Consider the following 13,074-nt stretch of genomic DNA (forward strand, 5'->3'; position numbering starts at 1 on the left):
AGTATAAAGCGTCGTTTATAATAGGCCGTAACCGTTAACTTAGACCGGTGCCGTAAAAGTTAGAGCGGTTTATAATAGCCAGTACCGATGTTACGGCCACGGTATAATCACATAACTTTAAAGATCATTAGTCATATAAATAAATTTTAAATTTAATAAAAAGTATGGATTTATCCGAAATAGCAATGTGTGGAATGTGTGGAATTATCAATTCTGGGGCTAGCATATACTGAATATGCAGACGCACCGTTAAATAAAAAAATCAGGAACAAACGCCGTTGGAGTGTACGTCCAATAAATAAAAAAAGAAAAGATAAAGGACATTTTTATAATTTATTTAAAGACATGGCTACAGTGGATAATGAAGAAAAGTTCTTTTGCACTTGAATCCCTTGGTATTTTGCACTTTTCCATTCTTTTGTACTTTTTTCGTATTTTTCCGTGGCCGTAGGCCGGTAAAGATAAAGTTGAGTCAACTTTTAGTTACAGCTTTTCGGTTACAGTCAAAATCAACAGATTTTTGCCGGTTATTATAAATGGTAATACGGGTTTCCTATCTTCCAACTTTTACGGCACCGGTCTAAGTTAACGGTTACGGCCTATTATAAACGACGCTTTACATATATGGCTGCACCACAGTAATTTTTAAGCGACAGTTCAAAAGATCAAAATGAGTACTTGCTATATAAATATATACTGCCGTCCGAAGTTTCAGACAAAAAATAAAAAAAGCATTTTGAAGCTTGAAACTTATACTTTAGCATGCTTTTTTATTTTTTGTCTGTGATGATTTTTTTACCGAGTTACGGTGACCTGAATATTATGCAATTTTAAGTTTCATGTCCGGAAACTTTTCGACGGCAGTGTACGAGGTGTGATCAAAAAGTAAGGTGACTTTTTGAATTTCGCGCGCTCTGTACACTCTAATTTAAAAAATTTTTTTTTGTTGTGTTGGTACACTCGTCACGATCATATGTTCACAGTTTTGACTATATAGCATGTTTTGTTTTTATGTGAGAGGCATAAAGGTTAGACTCGTGTTTGCGTGCTCGGCGATTTTTTGCTTTTGAAAATAATGGAGCAGAGAGTTTGTATTAATTTTTGTGTAAAAAATGGTATTAAGTGTTCAAAAACTCTTGAAATGTTGACAGTGGCGTACGGTGAGTCAACTTTGAGCAAAAAAAATGTTTATAAATGGTATAAGTTATTCCAAGAGGGCCGAGAAAATGTTAACGATGAACCTCGCTCTGGACGCCCCAGCACGTCAAAAACCGACGAAAATGTTCAGGAAGTGAAAGAAATTGTGTTGAAAAATCGTCGAATCACGATTAGAGAAATAGTTGATGATCTTAACATATCGTTTGGCTCATGCCAATCAATTTTAACGGATGTTTTGGGTATGACACGTGTGTCAGCGAAATTCGTTCCAAAACTGCTTAATTTGGATCAGAAGCAGTGTCGCATGAACATCGCCCAAGACATGTTGAACGACGTCAATGATGATCCTGATCTGCTCAAAAGGGTTATAACTGGTGACGAAACATGGGTATATGGTTATGACGTCGAAACCAAAGCTCAATCATCCCAGTGGAAGAGCCCAGGAGAGCCAAGACCGAAAAAGGCACGCCAAGTTCGTTCGAATGTGAAGGTTTTGCTCACAGTTTTTTTTGATTACCATGGCGTTGTGCATCAAGAATTCCTACCACAAGGTCGTACGGTAAACAAGGAGTATTACCTTGAGGTTATGCGGCGTTTGCGTGAATCAATAAGAAAAAAACGTCCGGAAGTGTGGAAAGAAAATTCATGGATTCTGCACCATGATAATGCACCTGCGCACACGTCGTTACTAGTGAGTAGTTTTTTGGCCAAAAACAATACTATCATCATGCCTCAGCCACCGTATTCACCAGACTTGGCCCCCTGTGACTTTTTCCTCTTCCCAAAATTGAAAAGGCCCATGAAAGGACGAAGATTTGCGACGATTGAGGAGATTAAGGCTGCATCGCTGGAGGAGCTCAAGGCAATACCCAAAAGTGCATTTCAGAAGTGTTTTGACGACTGGAAAAAGCGCTGGCACAAGTGCATTGTATCAGAGGGGGATTATTTTGAAGGGGATAACATAATTTTGGATGAATAAATGAATATTTTTTTATAAAAATGAAAAGTCACCTTACTTTTTGATCACACCTCGTATATGTAAAAATTATCATCGAAAAGAAGAATTTACAGAAATATACATTATTTTTATCGCTTCTTAAAAGAGAAAGCATTAATGGAAAGAAGTTAGAAAATCAATTTTTATTATGGCAAAAGATAAAACCAAATTCAGTATATTATAATATAATATTACAATATTTTATATTGTAACAAACAAATATAATTAAAAATGAGTTAAAGAATAAAGACAGCATCTAATTCGAATAACTACGGCAACATGGAGATATATAGTGTCATGTTTTTATTGGCTTAGAAATGTATGCGCAAGAGCACACTTCAGTTTCTTCCATCATTGGTGCATTAGAGACACTATAATAAGAAAGACTGGCATAAGTTCTAGTTGGATAAAAAATGGCGTTCACAAGACGATAAGTCATAGAACGCGTTCACAACTAGGACAGAAAAGCAGAAAAAGTAGGATAGCAGAAGCCAATCAGAATTCGGGCTGTACTATCATCTATTACCAGCACGACTTTTGATTGGCTTCTGCCATTCCATATCCAGCCAATCAAAAATTAGCCCATCTATGCCAGTCTCTTATTATAGTCGCTAGGGTGCATTCGAGGAGCACGCTATCAGCGTCATTTGTTTGGTTTTCTCTGCTGAACGCAGCCAATAATGGCCGCAGCACAGACTCTTGCATAACGCATAATGCATAGTGCATAAGGGAATCGACCAATCGAAATTCTTCTTTTCCATGGAATGGAAGGAAAGGAAAGATTCTGATTAGTTGATTCGCTTATGCACTATGCGTTATGCGTTATGCAAGAGTCTGTGCTGCGGCCTTAAATCTGTTCGCGTTGCTTGCACTTTTTGCACTTAGCATCTTCGTTCTCTCTTTTCAACTGAATATATATTTATCCCGTTTTAAGTGCAAACAGTTTTGGGGATTTTAAGCAATGTGAACAAATCTCTAAAGCTCAATGTCCACGGATGCTAGAACTCGATCTAAGTTCTCGGATCGAGAAATGTGTAGCCAATCAGCTTACAGTTTTTACGGAAAACCGGCAAGTTGATTGGCTATATATTTCTCAATCTGAGAACTCGGACCAATTTCTAGCATCGTGGACATTGGGCTTTAAAAACATTATCACGTGATCGAATACGTTGGTACCACTGATCATTCAAAAACAGGTTCAGTTTCAGTAGAATGGTAGAAGGTAAGCGTGTTTGAGCCGTTATGGGTGTCACGTTCTCTTGAATTTCAGACTTTTCGAGCGAATTGCTCTGTTCTCATATTATTACTGTTGTATGTAGCAGAAATTTCCCAAGAAATTAAAATGAGCAATCAACGAAGACGTGCTCATAATTTTACAGATTCCTTAAATAGTTTTCGTAAGTATGATAATGTTTTCTTGCTTTATTGTGCTTATAGTCAGCATTTATAAATGAAATCTATTGTAGTTCTACACATAATGCTTATAATTATACCGTTTTGACTAAAAATTTTAGGCACTCATTTTTTTCATTCTTCTGGAATTCTTTTATTTACTTTGTTACTTATTGGATACTGGCATTATACACAAGTTTAAAGGGTTCTTGAAACAAAGGATATTTAACAGCAAATGCCATAAATTTTTATATAAAACTTTAAATAATAGTTAATAAAGTACCTAAGTAATATTTTTTATCAAGGCTATATATATTGTATGTATAATTAAATACTGTGTATGTACATATATGGTCTTTAATGCCTTTCTATTTTTATATAGTATTCCTAAGGTATACTTACATATTACATAAAAATGAGAGGAATAAATGATCACGTGTGTACATATCTACATCAAAAGAAAAATTTTCAGTAAAATAATTTATATATCTTTGTTTTCCAGCAAGGATAGTGTAACACAAGTGAGTCATTTCATCCTTGTTTGACATTGGCAAACAATAAAAGTATAATAAATCTGTTCTTTTTCCATATCTCAGGAATGAATTTTTTTGCAGCTTGTGTTTTGTCTTTTTCTCTCCAATGTAAAAAGAAAAAGAAGAAAGATGAATCGTGCAAAAGCTTCAGTCCTAGTGTACAGAAAAGAACAGACCTAACAATTCATCATGTTACACTGTATTCTTGCTGGTAAACATCAATATTTATGTAAAGTTATATTAGTTATTATAGTTTTATAATATGCTCAAATTTAAATGTATAAAGTTTTATGGGCATCTAAAATTTAGTAACACAAGTTGACACAATTGTTTTATCTTTCTTTGTACTTCATGGGTAATAAAGACAGATACTGTGTATCTGGGTATATATGGGTAATAAAGACAGATAGTATGTGTGTCGACTAGTTTGATATTAAATAGAAGGTACCCTATATAAATATTTATGTTTACAGGTCAAACAATAAGTAAGGATGAATCAAGTCAGGTACCAGGTGAATTTGACAAATATAGCTACTCGGAGAATACATCTTGTGTTGGATCTGTAATTCTAGCCGGTAGTTCAACCAATCAGCAATTTATTTCAGATTCGTGCAATATTGCTGAAGAAAGTTATAATATGACATATAAAAACAGGCATTCTCTGTTGAGGGATGATACATTGATTGTATCAGATGAAACATCACATTTGTTAATCAAACCAGACTTGAATAAATGTATAAATTTATTTAATAATGAATACTTGAATAATGAATACGATGGTGCTAAAAAACAATTAAGTCCTATACTAGTTGAAACTAATATCAGTCAAAACATTGATTTTTGCAATTTAAATAAATCCATAAGACAACTGGACCTTAATAATCGTCCACGTTCTATGTCAGCAGAGTCACTGAGAAATATAATACTTAATCAAGAACTTAAAAGATCAAAAAGTTACACAGTGCTTGATAAAGCTTTAAAGAGGGATAGGAATTACAATATTAAAGGTGACCAGCTTTTTTTTCCTAAGAATGCAGTGAAAAGAACAAGTCACAAGGAAATTGAAACAGTCGTTCCTTCTTTTGAGGCATTATCGTTATCAAAACATTCTGCTTTATTAAACAGAAAAGATGATTCTCCAAAAGAAAATCAGCATGATTCAGTAAACAGCGAAATGAGTTCCAAAGACGAACTCAGTCCTTTTGAGTTAAAAACATTGCTACAGTCATTGGCAGAGCAAAAGCCATTGAAAGAAACAGTTGTGCAACAACGTTTGCTGAGGCGTTTATCTGTAAATTATTATGATTCACCAAAAGTCTTTACGGAAAATTTACTAACGATAATTGAAGAGTCTGTTATAAATAACGATTCTCGTTCACGGTTACAACATCCAGAACTCAGTTTATTTAGATTTAACGAAGAACTTCGAAAAATGCGTAAATTTCTAGAGGACGAGACCGCTCCTGAATGGCCAGAGTCTCCTGGCATGTCAACACCAATTTGTGGGAAAAGAAAAAGCCAAGAGCCTAATCTCTTGCGAAAATCTCTTGCTTTATCTCCTGATAAAGACCTACATTTTACAACGCCTGTTTCTTCCAAATGTAATATTAAAAGCCCCAAGAAAGCGTGTTGGCGTATGTCAAAAAATACTTTCTATATTACGAAAAATTTATTAAACGATACAAATACGTTTGAAAGTTTAGAAGCAATGTGCAAAAAATTATTTCCTGATGATGCCTGTCTTATCCCAGGAAGGGAAAAAAATTTACAGTCTCCTTCACAAAATATGGCTAATATCTTGCGTACCTGTGAAAATCAAATGGCTTCTCTAGAGAACTCACCTATCGTTCGCAAGCAGATAAAAAAAGCTGGAACCTCAGACTTAGCATATCAGCACAATGAATTACCTGAAGCACAGAATCTGGAATATAGATTGTTACTAAGTGAAAAATACGACAGAATGGATTCGGACGGTGAAACAGAACATGATAAGCGTCAAGAAATGATCAAACCGAACGATTTTGAGAGTACGGTCATGTATGAGATTGCAAAAAAAAGACAGAGGTGCCTCGATACAGCAAAGATAGTGATGGAAATTGACGAAAATTTTAAGTCGACGGAAGAAATTCATCTGAATATCAATGATTCTTCATCGATTGAGGTCGACGATAAATTAATGACAACTCTCATGAGTGTAAAGAAGTATCAGGATTATTTGGAAAAGTACAAATCTTTGCTCAATTTATTGCATCGAACAAGTTTGAGCAGTTCTCATACTCCTTGTGACAGACAAGATGTCCAAGCAGAGAAAACACCCAACAAAGATTTCAATACTTGCGCGCTATCAGTCGTATTACAGGATAAGCAAACTTTACAAATACCGAAGCCTTCACCTAGAAAGAAGAGTATTAGTCCTTCGTCGAAAAAATGTTATTCGACTAATAAAACGGTTGTTTCAAAGCCACGATTATTTACAACTCCTGGAAAAACACTTGTTAACAAGAATTGTAAGCCGAAGCGCACGTACTTTCCCAATTTCCTGCCGGAAATGAATGTGCAAAACAAGCATGCAAGTCCTCAAGTGAAGAATATTTATCGACAAATAGGAAATTACGATCACGTAGTATCGCCGGTTGGAATGTACATAAAAGGCACAGAGTCTCATCTGATAAAAAATCTAAAACCTAAAACGGATAAAATATTACCTAAAAGAAAGTTGATCACGCAATCGCCTAATTCAAAAATAAAACTTCAATCTCCGAAAGAGGTAAATAGCAATAATGAATATATAAATATAACACGCAAGATCTTCTGCAATGTATTAGAAATTTACCTGGCTTTACATTATATTTCAGAAGCTGGTTGGGACAACAATAGGAGATGAAAATGTTACCGATAACTTTTTGCATCCAAAAATGCATTACAATTATTCATCACATTCACGTGTAGTACGTAATAATTCGTGTATCAAAAATTTAGTTAGCTAATTTTAAAATAACTAACTAAATATCATTAATTAATGATTTAAAAATTGTTTTTAGATAGAAAATACAGAAAATCTAAAAGTGGGAAATTGTGAAACCGAATGATTGCGCTGTACAAAAATAAAGATCTCATACGAAGGTAAAATTGTGTTTGTAAAATAACTACATTTGTGTTAATATTATATATATAATATATGTATATGTGACAGTCAAAGTGTTACAACTCAGTAAACGCATTCCTTTTACTGTAATTTGTTGTAGTCAGAGAGAGTGTATACATTTACTATATGTAAATGTATACACTGATTAGTAAGTGTATACATTAATTAGTAAGTGTATTTACTAAAGTTAACACTTTGACTATGATACATACATACATACATACATATATATATATACAGGGTGTCTCACAACTACCGCATTTCCTCTCAAGGACATATTTTTTAAATAATTTTGAGACGAAAATCCTAATACGAAACCTTGTGTATATATATATATATATACACACATAATTTGTGTGTGCGTGCGTGCGTGCGTGCATGCGTGTAGCCTTGGCCAAAAATGTTAGATATTACTTATTAATCATTATTTAAAGTTTTAGCTCAAAAATTGATTTATGGCATTTGCTGTAAATTATTTTGTTTCAAGAACCCTTTAAACTTATACGTAATACCGATAATCGCACTAAAAAACAATGTATTGAATTTTATTAATTATTTGTTTAAATAGTTCTAACGAATTTACTAAATATATAAACATATATTTATTTAAGTATAGTTTGTTATTTTAAATAAATGTTTATTTACTGTAAGTAAATATTTCATTAGTACAATTCAAATAATTATTTTATAAAATTCAGTAAATTTTTTTTCTAGTGCAATAGATAACAATGCAGATAAAAAATTCCAGATGAATGAAAAAATATAAGTGCTTAAAATTTTTGGCTAAGATGGTATATACAAAATAATAGATAAAAGTTTCTAGCCAGAAGAATTTTTTACGTTTTTTTTTTTTTTTTCAAAAATGAAGACTAGAGGAATTTTAAGCAGTATATTGTGTATAAGAATATGTAATTAAGAAAAATAATATACGAAATAAACACTATTTATATGTAAAATATAATATTATATAGTCAAAATTCTTTGTCCTTTATTTTTGAAAGAAAAGATAAAAATGCGATACACACGCACACATACCTATATATTTAAATTTAAATTTTGCATTACATTATTTCAGGAAGTACAAAATCAATCTAAACACATGGAGTAACCCGAAGTTCTTCAGAAGAAAACATCATCTATGACGCATGTTAATTTGTTTTTATATGAAAAAATTATAATTTTTTTATATATTCACTATCTAAGTTTTTAATAAAATGTGCAATTTGTAAATTATTCTTTTGGGTCACCAATTATTTTATATTTTTGTGTCGTAAAATCACTATTTTACTACGTACTATTTTGTTTCGTAAGATTAAGCAATCTTTCGAAACAGCTTGATCACAGATATAATTTTGCGACAAGTTGATTTTCTTCTTCCTGTGATATCGGAAATAATAGAAAAATTAGATCTCTTTTTTGAATTCAAACCTATGTCTTGAAATAGTATGCGATAAAATGGATATAATGAAGAAAAGTAACGTCAAAAGTCTACACATTTTCATTCTTATCTAATAGCAAATTTACTGACTTAATTCTCAAGTTTTATCAGCCTAATATTAACATTATATTGAGCATCATTACAATTGTAAAGAAGTTTGAGATAATATACACATCGCTAGACGAAGTGGACCTCGAATGTAAAATAAGAGCGAGAAGAAAACACGGAAGACTTTTTAGTGGGAATTATTGCGAACGAAGCTCGACAAGAACGATTTTACGAGAAACTTTGCTGTGGAAAAATGGTACAAAGATGACAAAAAGCTGAAAAAGCCCGATGGAAAGATTTCGAAGAGTGTAGAATTTATCAATTGCGCGGTTTTCAGAATTTAGAATGTGGAAAGTTCTCTCTTTCTCTTTCGTTATCGATGTGGCGTGCAAGGTGCAACAATACTACGTCGTTTCTTACAAGTCTTGTGATTGGTCTTTTATCAATAATGTGTCAACAGGGCCGTCGATCTTGAATCAATAATACCTTCGAGATCTGTGCCAATATCGCACTGAATTTTTAATTAGATAATCAGGAAGGAGAATACGTTGTACGAGGACATGTATTGTCGGCGTGATTTGAGCGCCCTTGATATGTCGGACTTGAAAACTTTTTTGATGTTATATAACGTGTTACTTCCTGATACACATACAATAGACATCGATCAAGCATGTAAAAATTTATAAATATCGTTCGTCAAATGAAGATCGCAAATAAGTTATTTTTTACAATCGCTTCTTTTATTAAGTATCCAAATTAATTCTATGTTAAATCTGGTTTACTCATACAAAATAATATTCAATTTGTGACTCTGTACGTTAAATAAAATTCATTAGAGACATAAAATAAAGTCATAAAAGTTAAAATATCCGAAGTTAGTATATCCTTCAATCTGCTGATTAAATTTATGATTCAATATCACTTTTCAATTTTTATATGTAAATCTTTTATGAATTGATTCGCATCGTATGATACTAACATTTTGAATTTTATTATTATTAATTTTGCATTTGATAAGAATGAATGTCTTTAATATTGTATTCAGAATTAAGACAAACGCGCGCATTAATTCAAATTAAATGTCTACAGGAAAGTAACAATATTGGGATTGAATAGAGATAACGTCTCTTTCTGCGTCATCCTAATCGGCAACCTGTTAGAAAAACTGGTCGTGTCACTGAAGTCACACGGCCCTGAGGAATTGCGCATGGCACGCATGTTGACGATTGCACACGCGGCGCGTTGCGCTCAGCGCTTGTCGAGCCGCTCGGAACCAAGCCCCCGACCATGGTGGGGAACGATCGATAAATTCGAAGTCACGTCGTCCTACCGGCGAGTAAGCATTCCGCTGCATTATCTGAAAGTTCAAGTCACGACTGTGAAGCGACAAGCCAAAACCCATCAAAATGCCGGGACCAGGATGCGATAAATGCAAGGGTGAGTGTACTCATAAATGCTTAATGGACATTAATAGAGAATATGACATGACGTTTCCTCAATTATTACTGTTGCTCTTTAGAGGAATTATTGAGGCACAGTGAAAAACGTACAAGCAGAAAACAGATCAGTGTTTTTTAAGATGTCACGCGATTGATTTATAATTATCATTGATTCGGCAGTGCATGGTCAAAGGGCAGTTGATTAGTTATTGAATTATTGAAATATCTTGTTGAATATTTGTTGAATGTTATACACGATTCTTAAATAATGTGGATTCTTAAAAATATATACGCCTAGAATTGTATTCTTTCTAATATATGTGTATATCTAATATATATATCTTTAAATTCTAATATATGTATAAATATGTATAAAGATACATATTTAATATATTCTAATATATTCTAAATATATTTAATATATTCTAAACAATTATAGGCGAAATTTCTAAAATGTTTTTTTTAATTAGACCGATAAGAATAAATTAAACAAGAAAAAGAATTCTATTTCCTAAGTTCCATTGCAGTATTTTAAGAGGCTTATTAACATCATTATTAAATTGACGGCCAATGTAATTTTTGATGTTATTTCCAGTTTGTAATTGTGTTTTAAATCCGACAAACCGAATTGACATGTAGTTCATAGAAAAATTGAAAAATGCATTTGTAAATTTACATATAAATATATTATTAAATACCGATGTCCGCTTTGACCAAAACTAGGATTCTGTTATTTGATATATGAATTCTAATTTATTTGGAAATTTCCAAAATAATTTTTTAAATTTATTACAGACAAATGCCAGGATTGCAAGTGCGGTGACAATTGCTCGTGCTGCGATTCCGGATGCAAGGGTAATATTTATATTAGAAATTTTAATAGTACATTTGGTGCACTCGCTTTTCCTATTGCGCATTTCGCTGTTTGCTCGTCATGCCTTTCTAACGAGTTATTATTTTAATTACCAGTTGCGAGCTGTCGAACTCGTTTTCACAATACTGCATCGGAATGTTTCTTTTCCAAGCAGAATCGACGAACGAGAACGTGCGCCACCTAGTAACTGTACTATTTTTTATTTTCCATCTCGGACAATGACCGGTTAATAACGGCCACCGTCGACGACTGCTAATATCCCTTAACACCGTATATCGCAGTTCCGCGGGACTTGTGGCGCAATTTCGCTGTACGACGCAGTTGCGCGTGATATGTTATTCGAAGCTTCTATGTTATACTTACGGTCATTTCGATCATTATACTTAATGAGTCACGGTTTCCCGGAACACTGCGTTCCTTTTCTGTTTAGTTCTTTCACTCTCGTATGTCTTGTATTTTTCTTCGTCTTTATTTTCACAATTTCCTATTTTACATTATTGACATCACAAAAAGTAGTAATATTTAAAATTTTTATTTGTAAAAAATGAGAAGAGTAGCCAATATTTTTTTAAAGAGTTATTTAAAGCGGCCTATTTATTAAATTTAAATATAAACGGCTGCTTTTATATTTTTTATAGAAAAATTTATATCTTTGCTTTGTGATAGTAATTAATTATATTTTTTTACAGATCAATGTGGCTGCAAGACACAGGGTGGAAAATGTACGTGCAAGCCTTGCACCTGTTAATTAACAATCATGTCAAGGACAGTCCATGTTGGAAGTGATAATCTTTAATGCGCTTAAGTAAATCCAACATGTGCGCAATATTCCAAATACTATCAATGTAAAATTTTATGCTTAGTGAAAATTAGAGATGTGACGCGAATCCTTCGCTTTTTTGTTAAACAATCAATGAATTAATAAAATTCACTTTAAGTACATTGTATGTGTTATATGTTTAATACTTTTCCCATTCTTTTATATGCTAATAGTAATACTGCCATACATTCATATACTGACAGTGTTGTGTGTATAATAAAAGATTTTTTTTAAATAACATTATTTTTGCTGAGAGTAATATGAAATTTTAACAATCAATTCTATCGAAAATATTTCTTCAAATTTAGAAAATAAAACAATACATTCTAAATCTAATCTCAGTTTTTAGAAATTGAAAGATAAATTTTTTTTTAGCAATAAATTCAATTTTTAGCCCACGAATTTCAGTTTTTATATTTAAAAGTTCTAAGTTTAAAATTGAAAAAGATATATAATCAAATATAGATTTGATTGCTAAAGATTAAACAGATCCAATTATAAATAAAATCTCTTTTTATGATAACTCGCGAGATAGTGTGTATCGTTATCTACAATTCTATTGATATTTACGATTTGTAAGATGTAACTCGTGTCTCAAAAACATAGATATTTCATAGCAAATATTTTTGTAATCAAGCTCATTGTATTACAATGATTTCTATTAATTTTTATTAAAACTGATTGTGAAACATAATTTTCTCATCTATTTTCCTTCTGATCCTTTGAATTTTATTTCTACGTTAAATAATTCCTATGATTAGAGACCGTTATTTCATATTTTAATTAAATTTATAATACCTGTGAAACAATTGTATTTATTAGACGAATTCTTGAAATTAATTCGGTATTTTCTTCTATTTTTTAAAATATATTCTTGAATTTTAATTATTAAAGGAATATTTCTAATTGTTTAACATCTAATTGCACTCGTTCGTTTCCTCTTTCTTTTTCTGAAAACCGAGATCTGTTCTTTTTAATTGAACTTCTTTGTGTGTGCATATTATAGTTTATCTTTCCTCTTTTTCTTTTCTGTGTGAAAAAAATAAGTAAGACGAACCGTACAAAAAATTGAATTAAAACGAACGGGTCTCAGGTGTACATCATATTAATCGTAAGTGCAATGGCAATAAAACGATGAAGATAGAATGACACAAATAGCGGTAATAGCATACTATTGCCGTTGGGGGATTTTCTAAATTTAAAGGTTTTCTTTTACCACAAAGGATTTTT

The 13,074-nt window shown here is 32.2% G+C and overlaps 2 protein-coding genes and 1 pseudogene across 3 annotated transcripts in view; all 3 read left to right on the plus strand.

The window, feature by feature from the left end:
• Nucleotides 1-589, plus strand: part of LOC108720414 (uncharacterized) — a 2,364-nt gene extending 1,775 nt beyond the window's left edge. Inside the window, exon 6 of the mRNA XM_018444410.1 lies at nt 452-589. Within this exon, the coding sequence (XP_018299912.1) occupies nt 452-589 (138 nt within the window). The remainder of the gene's footprint in view (nt 1-451) is intronic.
• Nucleotides 590-3,395: 2,806 nt separating this feature from the next.
• LOC108720415 (uncharacterized) lies at nt 3,396-8,379 on the plus strand. 2 transcript variants are annotated; one of them, XM_018444411.1, is made up of 5 exons: nt 3,396-3,552; nt 4,554-6,847; nt 6,936-7,025; nt 7,122-7,203; nt 8,301-8,379. In XM_018444411.1, exons 1-4 carry the CDS (start codon nt 3,498-3,500, stop codon nt 7,167-7,169), a joined length of 2,487 nt encoding a protein of 828 aa, XP_018299913.1. In that variant the 5' UTR covers nt 3,396-3,497; the 3' UTR covers nt 7,170-7,203; nt 8,301-8,379. The 2 variants fall into 2 exon arrangements, with proteins under 2 accessions (XP_018299913.1, XP_018299914.1); XM_018444412.1 differs by lacking the exon at nt 3,396-3,552 and having other exon boundaries at nt 4,957-6,847; nt 6,936-7,028.
• A 618-nt stretch (nt 8,380-8,997) lies between these two features.
• LOC108720420 (uncharacterized) lies at nt 8,998-11,964 on the plus strand (annotated as a pseudogene).
• Nucleotides 11,965-13,074: the final 1,110 nt, after the last annotated feature.

The sequence above is a fragment of the Mycetomoellerius zeteki genome, unplaced genomic scaffold (assembly GCF_001594055.1).
Source record: "Mycetomoellerius zeteki isolate Tzet28-1 unplaced genomic scaffold, Tzet1.0 scaffold15, whole genome shotgun sequence".
NCBI lineage: Eukaryota > Metazoa > Arthropoda > Insecta > Hymenoptera > Formicidae > Mycetomoellerius > Mycetomoellerius zeteki.

Coding starts and splice junctions, on each gene's coding strand:
- LOC108720415 (XM_018444411.1), top strand. CDS start 3,498: ATGAGCAATCAACGAAGACGTGCTCATAATTTTACAGATTCCTTAAAT. Junction 3,553..4,553: donor AGATTCCTTAAATAGTTTTC/GTAAGTATGATA, acceptor TTATGTTTACAG/GTCAAACAATAAGTAAGGAT. Junction 6,848..6,935: donor AACTTCAATCTCCGAAAGAG/GTAAATAGCAAT, acceptor ATTATATTTCAG/AAGCTGGTTGGGACAACAAT.